General features: G+C 45.5%; 1 protein-coding gene across 1 annotated transcript in view; it reads right to left on the reverse strand.

The window, feature by feature from the left end:
• CRYBG1 (crystallin beta-gamma domain containing 1) overlaps positions 1–1,991 on the reverse strand; it is an 88,256-nt gene extending 86,265 nt beyond the window's left edge. The window contains exon 1 of the mRNA XM_028723071.2: positions 1,431–1,991. Coding sequence (XP_028578904.2) covers positions 1,431–1,942 — 512 coding nt within the window. The 5' untranslated portion in view covers positions 1,943–1,991. The remainder of the gene's footprint in view (positions 1–1,430) is intronic.
• Positions 1,992–13,775: the final 11,784 nt, after the last annotated feature.

A 13,775-nucleotide genomic window follows, 5' to 3' on the forward strand; every position in this document is an offset into this window, starting at 1 on the left:
TGGCTTTCCAGATGCTGCTGGATTCCTATAATCTCCAACCATTGGCAATGCTGGCTGGGGCTGTAGAGAAGTCCATCAATATTTGGGGGTCAGAAGTTCCCCCCTCCTGTTCTAATCCACCAATGCAATTTCTTACATTGAGCAAGCAAAGGACAACCAAGAAATGGATACGTTTAAATGGTTTTAAGCTCATTCCATCTTAGGTTAAAGGCACCAAGATAAAAATACAAACCCTTGCAACTAGCAAAAGCAAATTCAGATGTCACACTTTCCCTTCCCACGAATAACCAGCTAAAATTCAAGTAATGTAGCATTCCTACAATGAAGAAGTGGAAAGGAAATCAAGGGGAAGCCTCCATAAATGCGAACAGGTTTGATCTTAAAAAACCAAAAACACCTTTCTCCAGGTGACTAATACGAACTGTCCAGGTCTGTTTTAGTGCCCCCTGCAGCAGCTTTACATTTAAGCATCCGAACAGATTTTACTATATGTATTACAGTATTTTAATATTTTTTTTGGAAGCCGCCCAGAGTGGCTGGGGAAGCCCAGCCAGATGGGCGGGGTATAAATAATAAATTATTATTATAATTACTATATTTCTAATGCTGAAAAATGGGGGTGGGGTGGAGCGCGCGGGAGAGATAAAGTCTGGCAGCCTACAAAACAACTTCCTTTTCATGAAAAGCAATGAGAGATAACAATCTTTAAAGCAGAGACCATGGCAGCCTGGGTTAAAAGCCAGGGCGGAGTGGGGGAGACAGCGCGCGAAGAAAGGGCTGCAGGAGGAAGGGAGACGTTGTGCAGGGCGAATCAAGGCGAAGCCAAGGTTCCAACTCCCAACTGTTGCGAACGCCAGAGGCAACCACAGCTGGGTCCGCATTATCCACAACCCCAGAAAAGAGCGCTGTGCCTTTAAGGAGACTGGCGCGCGGGGGGGGGGCGCCCTCACGCTGCTCGTCGGTTTCGCTTCTCTTTGGCCGGGGGGGGGGGCGGAGACGACGGGGGGAGACCGGGCATATAGCCCTTACCACACACCTGTCCAATGGGAGCGCTCTGCCACTCTGAGGGGACAGGTTTTGGGGTTGGACTAGACGACCCTTGGGGGTCCCTTCCTACTCTACAATTATACGTGACGTCTATTATTGTTGTTGTTATTCCGCCCCGTATAGAGCCACTCTATACGACTTCCACAAAACACACACACAACCCCCTCAAACATAAAGAGGGGCGCAGTCAGAGGAGCCCCTGAGCCACGCGGGACCCGAAAAACACTGATGCCCCTATAGCGCAGCTCGTTCCCCCGAGTCCCCTCAGAATGTTCCGGAGGGGCGGGGCGGGGAGAGAGAAACCAACGGCCGCGAGGTGACCGTTGGGGGGGGGGAGGCAGGTGGCTGTGGGCGCGCCCTGAGAGGGAGAGGGGCGGCGTTACCTTTTGGTGGGGGTCGTGGGCTCCCAGGTGGTGAAGTAGGACAAGTGGGAGAGCGAGGGAGACGGGGGCTCGCTCGCCCCTCCTTGGCTCCCCTCCTCCGGCAGCGCCGCCGGGCGGTCCTTGCGCTTCTTCTTGAGGCGCCAGTTCCCGAAAGCCGAGCGCTTCTTGCGCTCTCCGGAGGCGGCGGCGGCGGCGGCGTCGTGGCTGTGGAGATGCTCCCGCCGCCCCTGACTCAGGGACGGGGACGGGCAGGGCGACGGGAACGACGCGTCTCTGCCGCTGTCCGGCTCCGAGTCCTCGGACTCGCTCTTGTGGAAGAGCCTGCCGAGCTTCTTGAAGCCCCCTTTCTCCATGCTGGGCGCCGCTCGCGTCCTCGACGGGATCCGGTCCCGGGCAGGCGGAGGCACTTGTGAGGCGGCGGCGGCAGCAACAACCGCCTTTGGCTCCAGAGGCTGGCCAGGTAAATGAGAAGGTGCTCCGCCTGTGCGCGCGCCCTGGTAGCGCCGAGCCATGCAGTTGTGGTTGGCGAGAAAGGCGAAGCGCCTCCTAAAGGCAGCACCAGCCATGGCAGCGGCAGCTCAGCCAAGACAAGACAAGCCCCGCCCACGCCCGGCCCCGCCTCCTCGGCGCGGCTGAGCGTTCGAAAACGGCCGGGCTCCCCGGAGATTCCATGCGCTGCGCTGCACTCTACTCATTAATTTTGCCCCGTGCTGCTGCTGCTCCTACTGCTGCCGCCTCCTCCTCCTCCTCTTCATGGAGGAGTTTCCTCGCATTCCTTCGTCTCAAAGCCCGACGATCGTTATCTCGCTCCGCAAAGGAAGAAGCGCATTAGCCGGGGCTCTATTGCGCAGGAAGGGAGAGGCTGACTTTATCCGCGCCGAGGGTGCAAATTATAAGCCATTATCATTTGTTTTTCCTGATGAGGCCGAGATTACCCACAGACCCGGATTCCTTGTGCAAGGGTTGCAAGCAGAGCTCGGAACGCACCTGGAGAACACCAGCTGCTGTTTCCTACAGAGTCTGGAGATTCCCTTATAATTGTCTTCTCGACTGCAAGTTCTTTTTTTGTTAGGATTTCCCCAAAATCTTACTTAAAAGCTCAATGTTATTTTGGATCACAATAAGAGAAGAGGACAGATTGCTCGATTCAGAAATTACCCACCTCTTGTATCATTAAGTTTGCAATTCTATACCCACTTTCCCTGGGTATATAAGCCCCATTGAACTTTATATAAGTAAAATTCTTATAACATACTCAGTGATATTTCTGGGTAATTAGACTGTCTACTGACACACATACAGACAGTATGGTCTGATTCTGACGTTTGAATATAAAATTATTAGAGTTAAGGAATAGGAAAAGATATTGTTCAAGCTAGCCTTCAGAAGTACCATATGCTTACTTCTGCAGGCTAGCTTGAACAATAACTGTTCTTCAGTTATTGCCTGCTGACGGTGGACATATCAGATGATAGCAGAGTTTTGCAGGATGTGCCTTACAGATACTTGGGCAATTAATAAGTCCAGTGTCATGCTAGAATTATCATCAACCAAGACATTAAATAAAGATTATCTTTCTTTCTTTAAATAATACATATATCACTCTTTATCTGACCAGGTCACTTTTTATCTGAGGGTGATCTGTTATCATAGTGCAGAATTAACAACTACCATCAGAATTTTACCACACAAGTTAATAATGGAGTGTTATGCCTGCTTAACCATCAGTCCAGAGTTGTTCTCTCTAATACAGGAATGCTTTATTCAGCATGGTTTCACATGACTCAAGTGGAGCAACTTCTACCACTTTCCCTCAGTCTGCATTGCTGTAAACATCAGAACAAAAAATGCAAACTAGCATCTTGTTACTAGAAAAGGCTTTATATTTGTATTGCAGATGAGTAAGAGTTTCTTTTAACAGCACAAACCCTCAGACCAGTTATGCCAGAATCTGTCTAATCATAACTGATAAAAAGCCAATTTTCTTAATCAGTTTTCCATAATATTTTCTTTATTTTCTTAGAGACTTCAACAGGATTAAGATGGTTGCTGCTGTCCTAAAAAGCATTAGGTGGTGTTGTTGTGTTTTTTTTGGGGGGGGGGAGATAAACTTATTTCTCTCCTTTGCTCTCTCTTGTCATGCAAAGAGAGGAAAGGAAGCCTGCTTTATGTTCACAACTGCAGCCGTGGGGAGGTGTAAATGGGGTGGGGGTGGCAAAGTGTAAAGGGAGAGAGGAGGGGGTTATGGGGTTTGGTGAGTAGGCAGTGTTGGAGAGCAATGCAAGTAGGAACACAACCCTTAGTTGTGCGTGAAACAAAAATGCACCTTGGAATTTTCTTTTCATTGTTTATGACATATGTGAATCTTGCTAATGTAGGGCAGAATGTAGAACAGAAATCCTATGTGGGCTTTACAATGGCATTAAAAGATGTCAAAAAAACAAGTTTAAGCAACACCTGTGAAAACACCCTGTTTGGTCTTAACCCAAGTAATCTGGTTTAATTCCTCTGTGAACTGTAGACATGGCGTATTAATAGACCTGCTGTGCACTCTGTCAGTTGTAGGAACTGAAATATATAAGCAGAAAAAAATAGTTAGTTCCAGTAGACAATTATGGAAACAAAGTTTACAAGTGCTCAAAAGAGGAGCTGATGAAGACTGGGGCCAACCATGAGAAGAGAATGTTAAATTTATTATAATCAAGAGGAAATTGTCATAATTTTAATTGAGTAAACTCAATTACACTATGTACATTATGGCTTGATCCTGAGTTGCTCTTCTGTAAACTGTTCCAGTGGAGGCTCCATTGGGCGGGGCAGGAAAGAATGGTAATTTTCACTTATTCCATTTTCACTTATTCCACGCAAAGGAGTAATTTGTGTGGGTAGAGGGACAAAGGGGTAATTGGAGAAGTCACAATATTTCAGTAATTATTGGTTTAATAGTATACCTCTACTTGACATATCAGTCTTCAGGAACTTCCTAACAGGACACAGTCCGCAAATCATTTAAGGAAGCTTGGCCAAAGTGAAATGACGCTTGTTGTGAGTCACCTTGAGGAAGCTCTGGCTGGAAAAGCCTCAAAATAAATATTAATCTGAGAGGTAGTGAACTTGGTGCCCTCCAGATGTTGTGGACTAAAATCCCATCAACTCCAGCCAACATGGCTGATGATCAGGGATGATTGACACCATGTTGACTATCCCTGGTCAGACTGAACACACATAGCCCCCAAGTATTTGGGGGAGTTGAAACATGACACTACACTTCTCAATATGCACTGTGTGATGGCCTGGGAATCTGATTCAGAGGGTGAACCGGAGGAATCCCAGCCTGCACAGGAGTCCCCGCCTCCAGGGCCCGCTGAACTGGGGCAGGGCCTTGATTCTGAGGCACCTGCACCTGTGCCGGATCCTCAGGAGCAGGCACCAGGTGAATCAGTGCCTACAGGTGAGTCTCCCCCTGGGCCCAGTAACCCTTCAGCCTCTCCTGAACTGCAGAGGCTTAGGGCAGAGAGGCGAAGGGAACTGGTTTCTCACAGGAGGAGTGCTCGCCTTAAGGCCAGGAGAGGCGGGTCTCCTGGGGGCCGGGACCGCCCCTGGCCTCAGAGAAGATAAAGGCCAGTCAGCCTGGTCTCAGTTTGCGGGAGCAACGTCGTAGTTGAGTACCTGCTCCTGTCCGGACCCAGACCTAACCCTCCAGTGTTCCTGTCCCCGCTCGGCTTCCTGCTTCGGACCTCGCCCCACTCCTTGCGAACTGTTTCCAGGCAAGTGACCCAGGACCGGACTTCGACTACGTCAACGGTAACCTTCCCCCTGGGACCAGCACACACTGACATAAACTTGGGGCATTAGTGATTGTCATTTCTGATGTTGCACTTGGAACCACCGTCAGTAATCACCACCCTTAGCATCAATTTCCTAGCACAGCAAGGCTTGGGATTAACCATGATGGTAAGGCTCTACCCACTTTTTGTTCTGAAACTGTCAGAACAATAAAGAAACTAGATGAATAATCCAAAACAAGCCATTTGAAATTGTATTCTTTCTGTGATGGATGTCTTTTTACATGGATGTCTTTGTAAAGCAGTGGTCCTCAAAACAGTTTGAGCTCAGAGCCCCCCTTCTGAGCTTAACACTGCCTTCTCCTGCCTCTCAGATATTATCATTACAGGAAGAATCAAACAGAAGAGTTCTCCTGAAGACTATCTCCTAAAGTGGTCTTAACTTTAGGAAAACATGAACAAAGCAGCAGCTTGCTCTAAATTCTTTTCTTCCCAAATTATATTAGGATGATTGGGCAAAAAAGATGAGCAAGGATCCATTGTCAGAGGGCATTCAATGTATCCTGGTCTTAAATGATGGGAGATGAAGACTATGCCAGTCCCAGGATCCTATTCCACTCTAGAACTTCATGCCTCAGAAGAAGGGTGTCCTAACTGTTTGAGAAACTTTGTAAACCCCATGTTAAACTTGTTTCCATTGCTTTATCCAATGCATGCTACACAGTATTCTCCTCAGTCCACAATCCTCTTTCCATAGTGTAGTAGTTGATTGTAATAATCTATTCTGGATTATAGGGTTGCCATATTTCAAAAAGTAAAAACCAGGACACCCCAAAGTGAGCTTTTTTAAAAGTAAACCCCCAAAAGTTATTGAGCTTTCTGCACGTATGGCAACCCTAGGATTGCAGCTTTGCTATCTTTATCGTATTTATTGCTCAGCAGGAAAGTCTGCACAGACTTCTAGGTGTGGCTGGAAACACTAGCTACTGTAGCTTCCTTTCAAAATAAAAATCCAGTTATGCTACTAAAAGTTTAGCATACTAGATTGTTCTGGCTAATTGTCAAGCAAGCTGCTCAATCTAGACATACTGCATAAGTCAAAGTATCATTTTTACAAGGTGAAAAACCGAGCATATTGAGATTCTTACACAAGATGGAGAAGTACAGATAGATCCAAATTAATACATAGATTTGACTTGAGAAACTGGTCACACCTTTTCAATGAATTTTATGAGCCTATATAATCTGTGTGACTGCATTTGTGGGTATGCAGTGGTAATGTCTGTGAGTAACATTATTTGAATCTGTTGGGTTAGTAATTCATTTCAGGGTTGCACTAGCACTATATACCTTTACTGCTGTGTGATATCCATGATAATCATTGGAAGTATTCCGTGTTTCAGTTGCTTGTTAATACTAGTTCTACAAATAAATAAATAAATAAATAGTAAGCATTATCTGGAGAACCAGGGAATGATTCAGTGTCTTTGCCAAATAGAAAACTGCTTCAGTCAGAAAGCACTTTATTCTGTTTTTCTGATGTTTCCTTACCTGGTAATTTCCATGTTTTAAATGATCTAACGCAACATAAAAGCCACTTCTGGAAATCTAGTGGAAGCTTAGCACTCATTTCTGTGTGAATTGTTCCCAGAAAAGAAATCCATTTTCAACCCCGTTTACCCAAACATCCACAGGAGGTTTGTGCTGTAACTTCCCCACCTGGAACTTCATGCCTCAGAAGTTCCAGGTGGGGAAATTACATGGATCATGCCATGTGATTAAGTTTGGGGTGACATTCCAGCATAGTTCTTTTCCACCAGTTTCATGGTGAATAGTGGGGAAACAGAAGCATGCATGCGCATTAAGGGTGGTGATGTCCATTGATGCCTTTAGCTACTGGTGTGAATGAAATTTAGTGTAACATAATGGTATATCGATCAAACAGCCACAGATTCGTAATGCAAAAGGTAAAGGTAAAGGTACCCCTGACTGTAAGGTCCAGTCGCAGACGACTCTGGGGTTGCGTGCTCATCTCACTCTATAGGCCGAGGGAGTTGGTGTTTGTCCACAGACAGCTTCCAGGTCATGTGGCCAGCATGACTAAGCTGCTTCTGGCGAACCAGAGCAGCGCACGGAAACGCTGTTGACCTTCCCGCCGGAGCGGTACCTATTTATCTACTTGCACTTTGACATGCTTTCGAACTGCTAGGTGGGCAGGAGCTGGGACCAAACAACGGGAGTTCACCCTGTTGCGGGGAGCTCACCCTGTTGTGGGGAGCTCACCCCGTCGCAGGGAGCTCACCCCGTTGCAGGGATTCGAACTGTTTAGACCACAGCGCCACCGCGTCCCATTAATGCAAAAGGTAAAGGTAAAGGTAAAGGTACCCCTGCCGGTACAGGCCAGTCTTGACAGACTCTAGGGTTGTGCGCTCATCTCACTCTAGAGGCCGGGAGCCAGCGCTGTCCGGAGACACTTCCGGGTCACGTGGCCAGTGTGACAAAGCTGCATCTGGCGAGCCAGCGCAGCACACGGAAACGCCGTTTACCTTCCCGCTAGTAAGCGGTCCCTATTTATCTACTTGCACCCAGGGGTGCTTTCGAACTGCTAGGTTGGCAGGCGCTGGGACCGAGCAACGGGAGCGCACCCCGCCACGGGGATTCGAACCGCCGACCATGCGATCGGCAAGTCCTAGTCGCTGAGGTTTTACCCACAGCGCCACCCGCGTCCCTCCAATGCAAAAGGTAATGCAGTGTAAAAGGAAACTGAGACAGAATTATAACCTGGAAAACTAATTCAATAATCCCCACATCTGAATGCACCCAGAATCAGGCAAAGTGTCATTTTGACATGCAGCATTTCCAATGTTGCTTTACTCATGGAAACATGGTGAAGGTTATATCACTTTCATGAGTACAGTGGAAATCAGGTGGAACAGAATTAGTAAAATAACAGCAGAACTTGTATTTGGATGTTGCAAAAGTAAGGTACTCAACCCAGAGAAACTATGAAGAGAATCAGCATGCAATGTCTGTCAAAGAACTAGCAATACCTTCAGAAAAATGTATGCATGGTCAAGAGAGACATATCTTCACTCAAGCTATGTGCAATCATATACTGACTTCTGAACATTCTTCAAATAGTTAACAGGGCCTAAGATCCACCACAAAATACCGCTGAGCTCACAATACTGAGTTGGTAATATAGTAACAGAGGAAGTATTCTCCTTTATATAGTTTTGTTGCTAATAAATAATTATAGAAGTTATGGTTCAGGATATTCCATTCCATTTTCCCCACCCACAACAGATAAATAACACCTTGTGGCCACTGATCATGCTCGACCCTTATTGGGCTATTTTGGAGAGGATTTTTCTTAGAGAGTTGTGTGGACAACCCCCCCCCCCGGTTTCTCAGTACCCCTGTTTCAATTATATAGCCATCACAACTCAGCACCGATGTTTGCCATTAGCATGTACCAGTGGTACTTGCAACTAAATGTTGCAGAGTGGAATTCTCCCTGTTCAGGATTCCAGCTACTCTGTTCCTTTCCCCCTCTCACCTAGTTTTTTTTCCCCTTCCCCAACAGTCAGTCAGTAGTATACTGTGGCACTTTTTGAGATTCCTCCTAAAAATTTTGCTGCTCTCTCAAATATTCTTACACTTCCCCCTTGTACATACATTTGGCTACATGGGCACCAGAACTTTCCTCATAAAGATTGGAATTAGTATGGTATTAGGAGTTTGTGGAGGGCTAGATCCTCCTAAATTATTAGATTTAGTACATTTAGTATTAAGGGAAGCTGCCAGACACTGAATCTAGCACAGGGGTAGGCAATCTAAGGCCGAGGGGCTGGATCTGGCCCAACTGCCTTCTCAATCTGGCCCGTGGACAGTCCAGGAATCAGCGTGCTTTTACCTGTCTAGAATGTGTCCTTTTATTTAAAATGCATCTCTGGGTTATTTGTGAGGCACAGGAATTTGTTCATCCCCCCCCCCCAAAAAAATATAGTCCGGCCCACCACATGGTCTGAGGGACAGTACCGGCCCATGGCTGAAAAAGGTTGCTGACCGCTGATCTAGCACACCAAACCAGTTTTCCATGCTCAGGAAGTCACTTGAGACAAGATGGGCCATTCACAAGAAGCAAAGAGAGCAGAATTCTGGGCCATTAAGAATTATTGGTAATGCAAATATTGCCAGCCAGCAGAGGGGAGGAGCTCCCCCCCCCCCCCAGTAGCAGAGACAAAAGCCAATGGCAGCAGATAAGGGCCAGGTTTACAGTTTCGAATTTGAATGACATAGGCTGGGGGAAGTCCTTGTAGTCCAGTAAGAAGGATAAGGAGGGGCAGAACTGGGAATGTGAGCTGGCAATGACGGGCTGGAACTAAGGGGCACAGATTACAGTTGTACCTCGGCTCCCGAACGCCTTGGGAGTCAAATGTTTCAGCTCCCAGACGATCGAAAACTGGACGTAAGTGTTCTGGTTTTCAAACGTTATTTTGGAAGCCAAACGTCCGACGTGGCTTATGCAACTTCTGATTGGCTGCAGGAGCTTCCTGCAGCCGATGAGAAGCCACATTTTGGAAGCTGGACGTTTCAGAAGTCAAACGGACTTCTGGAACCAATTCTGTTCAACTTCCAAGGTACGACTGTATGGCTTTTTGTTGTCCTTTGAAACCAGTGCTGCCCTTAAGGGGGAAGCCAGACACTCATAAGATGTGAATGCTTTGCAAACTCACCATCTAGGTGCAGGTTGTATATATGTGTAAATTAAACCATATATCATAAAGACACCACGGTCTCCACTGTGCCTGATTTCTGAAGGAAACCCGAATTCTGGGTAAGCACCTAGAACCCCTGGAATCTCACATCGCTTGGAGCTAGGGGTGGCGTGTAACAACATATATTGTAGAGGCCATGTATTCCTAAACAGCACCTAAACACACCTCTTTCCTTTATTCTATGATTCTTTTATCACAGGTGGGGAAATGTACTCTGAACACATTCAGGGGTACATTAATCTGTTCATATATAGGAAGGGTGGGGGAAACTCCAGCTAGTGGGTGAATCATGGACTGTCAGGCTTTCCCATTTGGCCCATGAGGCCATTTTGGGCAAACCATGTCCATCCGCCCTACACCTAACAACATACAGGTAATGTTGGGGCTAGGCCCAAAGGGCGAGACTTTGTCAAGTGTGTTTGAGCAGCTTCCAAAGTGTCCAACAGCCAACTCACTGTCAGGAGCCTTTGAACTGCTGTGCAAATCAAGGACCTGGCAGGATCCCTTCCCCTCACACCAGGTGATGTGAGACAAGAGTGATCCTACTCGGTCCAGGTGCATGAGAGAATTCCCTGCAGGGAGTTTGCTTGTGCACCCAAACCCAGCACTAAGAAGGATCACCCTGCATTGGTTGATGCAAGGAGAGAATGACCCTGCTTGGTCCAGAGCTCCTTCAAGGAAGGCCTCTCACATGCTTGAACCCAGTGGTAAGGAGAATCACTAACCCATCGCCTCCAGCATTGGCTGATGTGAATGGAGAGTGATGCACCTTGGTTCAGGTATGTTTTTCCCACTTCTTTTCAGGGATTTGAAGTGAAGCAGCTCCTGAAACAAGGGGGGGAAAGCCTTGCTTTTAACATCACCTTGCTGCCTGTTTTTGTTGACACATTTCTTGACTTGCACACATGAATGAAGCAATAATTACCTGAGTATTAAGAAGGCATCACCATTAGACAAATAATGCGGAGCTCCAGAACTGTTGCAGGAACTAAGCCACTTAAATATACAGTAGCATGCATCACTCATTATTTTTTACAGCATTCCTAGTATTGTTTCCTATTATGACTACCATTACATCTCCTATAATGCCTTTAAAAGTAATTGTAATGGAATTCCCCTGGAAAAACTAGACTGTAAGAAGGTTGAACACAAAATGTAAGTGGTAGACTTTTGGAACTAACAGATACAGAAGGAAAGAGAAAACAAGAAGAGGCAAAGAGCTGAAGGTTGGGAGGCATCTTGAAGTGCTGTGGCTCATCAAGTGCAAATTGTAGTGAGGGAATGGGATGGCAAGGAAGGGATGCCATGGGCCAGATGGGGAGGTCTCCAGGACAGCAATCAGCTCATGGGCCAGCAGTTGCCCACCTCTGATAGCTACCTAGAGTTGGAAGGGACCACAGTGGTCATCTAGTCCAAACGCCTGCAATTCAGGATTATTTTGCCCAGCGTGGGGCTCAAACCCATGACCCTGAGATTAAGAGCCTCATGCTCTACTGCCTGAGCTATCCCAGTGTCAATTAATGGCAAATGAAGTAAAGCAGGTAATAGTGGCATGTAAACTGGGGAAATCGCCTTTTGTACCTTGCTGGGCTTAAATTAATGGGCATCTTCCAATAAAACCAGATAAATGTTTTAAAGGAGACCATAAGGTTCGAAGACTTTTAATGCATAATTCTAAATTTTGTTTTTTAAAATTTATTTTTATGTTTTTATTTTGTATTTTTATGCCGTGAACCACCCTGAGATCTTTGGATAAAGGGCGGTATACAAATTTAATTAAATAATAACAATACTGATGATGTAAGACTTTGTTCTGTTGTGGAACATGATATGAGGCAGGATAAATTACAAATAGAAATCACATGCCTTTATTATTTGTAGTGGGTGGGTTACAAAAACATAACAATTAAAATAAGTACATACATTTTATTACAATCATAAAATAAACCACAAAGACACCCCTTTAAAGAACTCATACATGCTGTCGTCCTCACAGTCAAAACTTTCAATTCCACCCTCATGTCATTTATATTGCTACATTCAGAACAATAGCCATACAGGTGCACTGTGTTTTTCTAAGCTAATGCCAGGGTAGAGCAGGTGAGAACTGAAGCATTGTGCAGGCATAAAAATTATGTTGGATCAAGAAAATTAAAATGATAATGAAACAGATGCCTTCCCGTAAGCATCTGCCTCTTCACCCATAGATCCCTTGTTTCACTCCTTAGAATTAGTGTAATCCACCCCTCCCACACTTCATTCATAATTATTCTTTTTCTGACACCTCAAAACCACCATAATCCTACTATGGCTTTTCTTAGACCTGAAATATCTCTCCTCCTCCATTATACAGAACTTGCATTCCTCCCCGGCCCCTGAATTCTTCACCCACAGAATTAGGCCCTGCACATTTATTTATTGGGTGCAGCTGTCTGTCAGGGGTGCCATTTGGCAAAGGAGGAAATTATTTGTGCCCCTTGTGTTTTAAGACCATTGCAATGCTCCGAAAAAGCATCTATAATCCTGATCAACTCAGTGGCTCTTCATGGTGAATTACTATTTTGTCATATAATTAAAAGGACTTATGTACAAAGTATACCTTCTCCACTGAATGAGCTATCCCTCGTGGACATGATTATCAAAGGCACAAGCCTCCCTGCTTTTTTAAAAGAGTGGAGTGACTCTGACCTATTTTGCTGACACTGTTGTATTTATTGTGAGGTATAAACAAACAGCAGATTTAAAGTTCCCTTAAAAACTTTACACAACTTATTTTCAGTTTCTCTTAAATATATATGTTGTTGTTTAGTCGTTTAGTCGTGTCCGACTCTTCGTGACCCCATGGACCAGAGCACGCCAGGCACTCCTGTCTTCCACTGGCTCCCGCTGTTTGGTCAGACTCATGTTTGTAGCTTCGAGAATATTGTCCAACCATCTTGTCCTCTGTCGTCCCCTTCTTCTTGTGCCCTCAATCTTTCCCAACATCAGGGTCTTTTCCAGGGAGTCTTCTCTTCTCATGAGGTGGCCAAAGTATTGGAGCCTCAGCTTCACGATCTGTCCTTCCAGTGAGCACTCAGGGCTGATTTCCTTAAGAATGGATAGGTTTGATCTTCTTGCAGTTCATGGGACTCTCAAGAATCTCCTCCAGCACCATAATTCAAAAGCATCAATTCTTCAGCGATCAGCCTTCTTGATGGTCCAGCTCTCACTTCCATACATCACTACTGGGAATATATGACTAGACCTTTAAACCAAGCTGCAAATTTTGCTAACCATTTTTTATCAACAGCATGTAGGAATGGAGAAATCTGTTCATTTTGATTTCTTTCCATTTCCCTGCAAATCTCAAGTTCTCCACACTTTAGCAACAGTTTGCAACTCTTTTAAAGTGGCATGAAAATTCCTCAGCCTTTTACTGTGCCCTTCTTCAAATACAGCCATGTTTAATGCACTTTTGCCTAATATACATATTTTGCAAGCAACAATACAGTCTTGTATGTTATTGTCACAAACATATGCCTTGTAATGCACACTTTCCCTTAATATATGCATTTTTGTACATATTTGGTTGGAGAACTACATCACAAAATTTGGAGAAGTGGATCATTGCATTTCTGCCCATGTATTGTTTCCCTCCCATCCCTTAGTCAGCATAGCAGGAATGACCATCATATGAAGCTTTTTTCAATTACTCATAGAATGGCATCTTCTGTCTGATACCAGAAGGAATGGGACAGTCTCTGGTCCAAATTCTCCAGGCAAAAATCCGCCATACTAAT

The sequence above is a fragment of the Podarcis muralis genome, chromosome 3 (genome assembly GCF_964188315.1).
Source record: "Podarcis muralis chromosome 3, rPodMur119.hap1.1, whole genome shotgun sequence".
NCBI lineage: Eukaryota > Metazoa > Chordata > Lepidosauria > Squamata > Lacertidae > Podarcis > Podarcis muralis.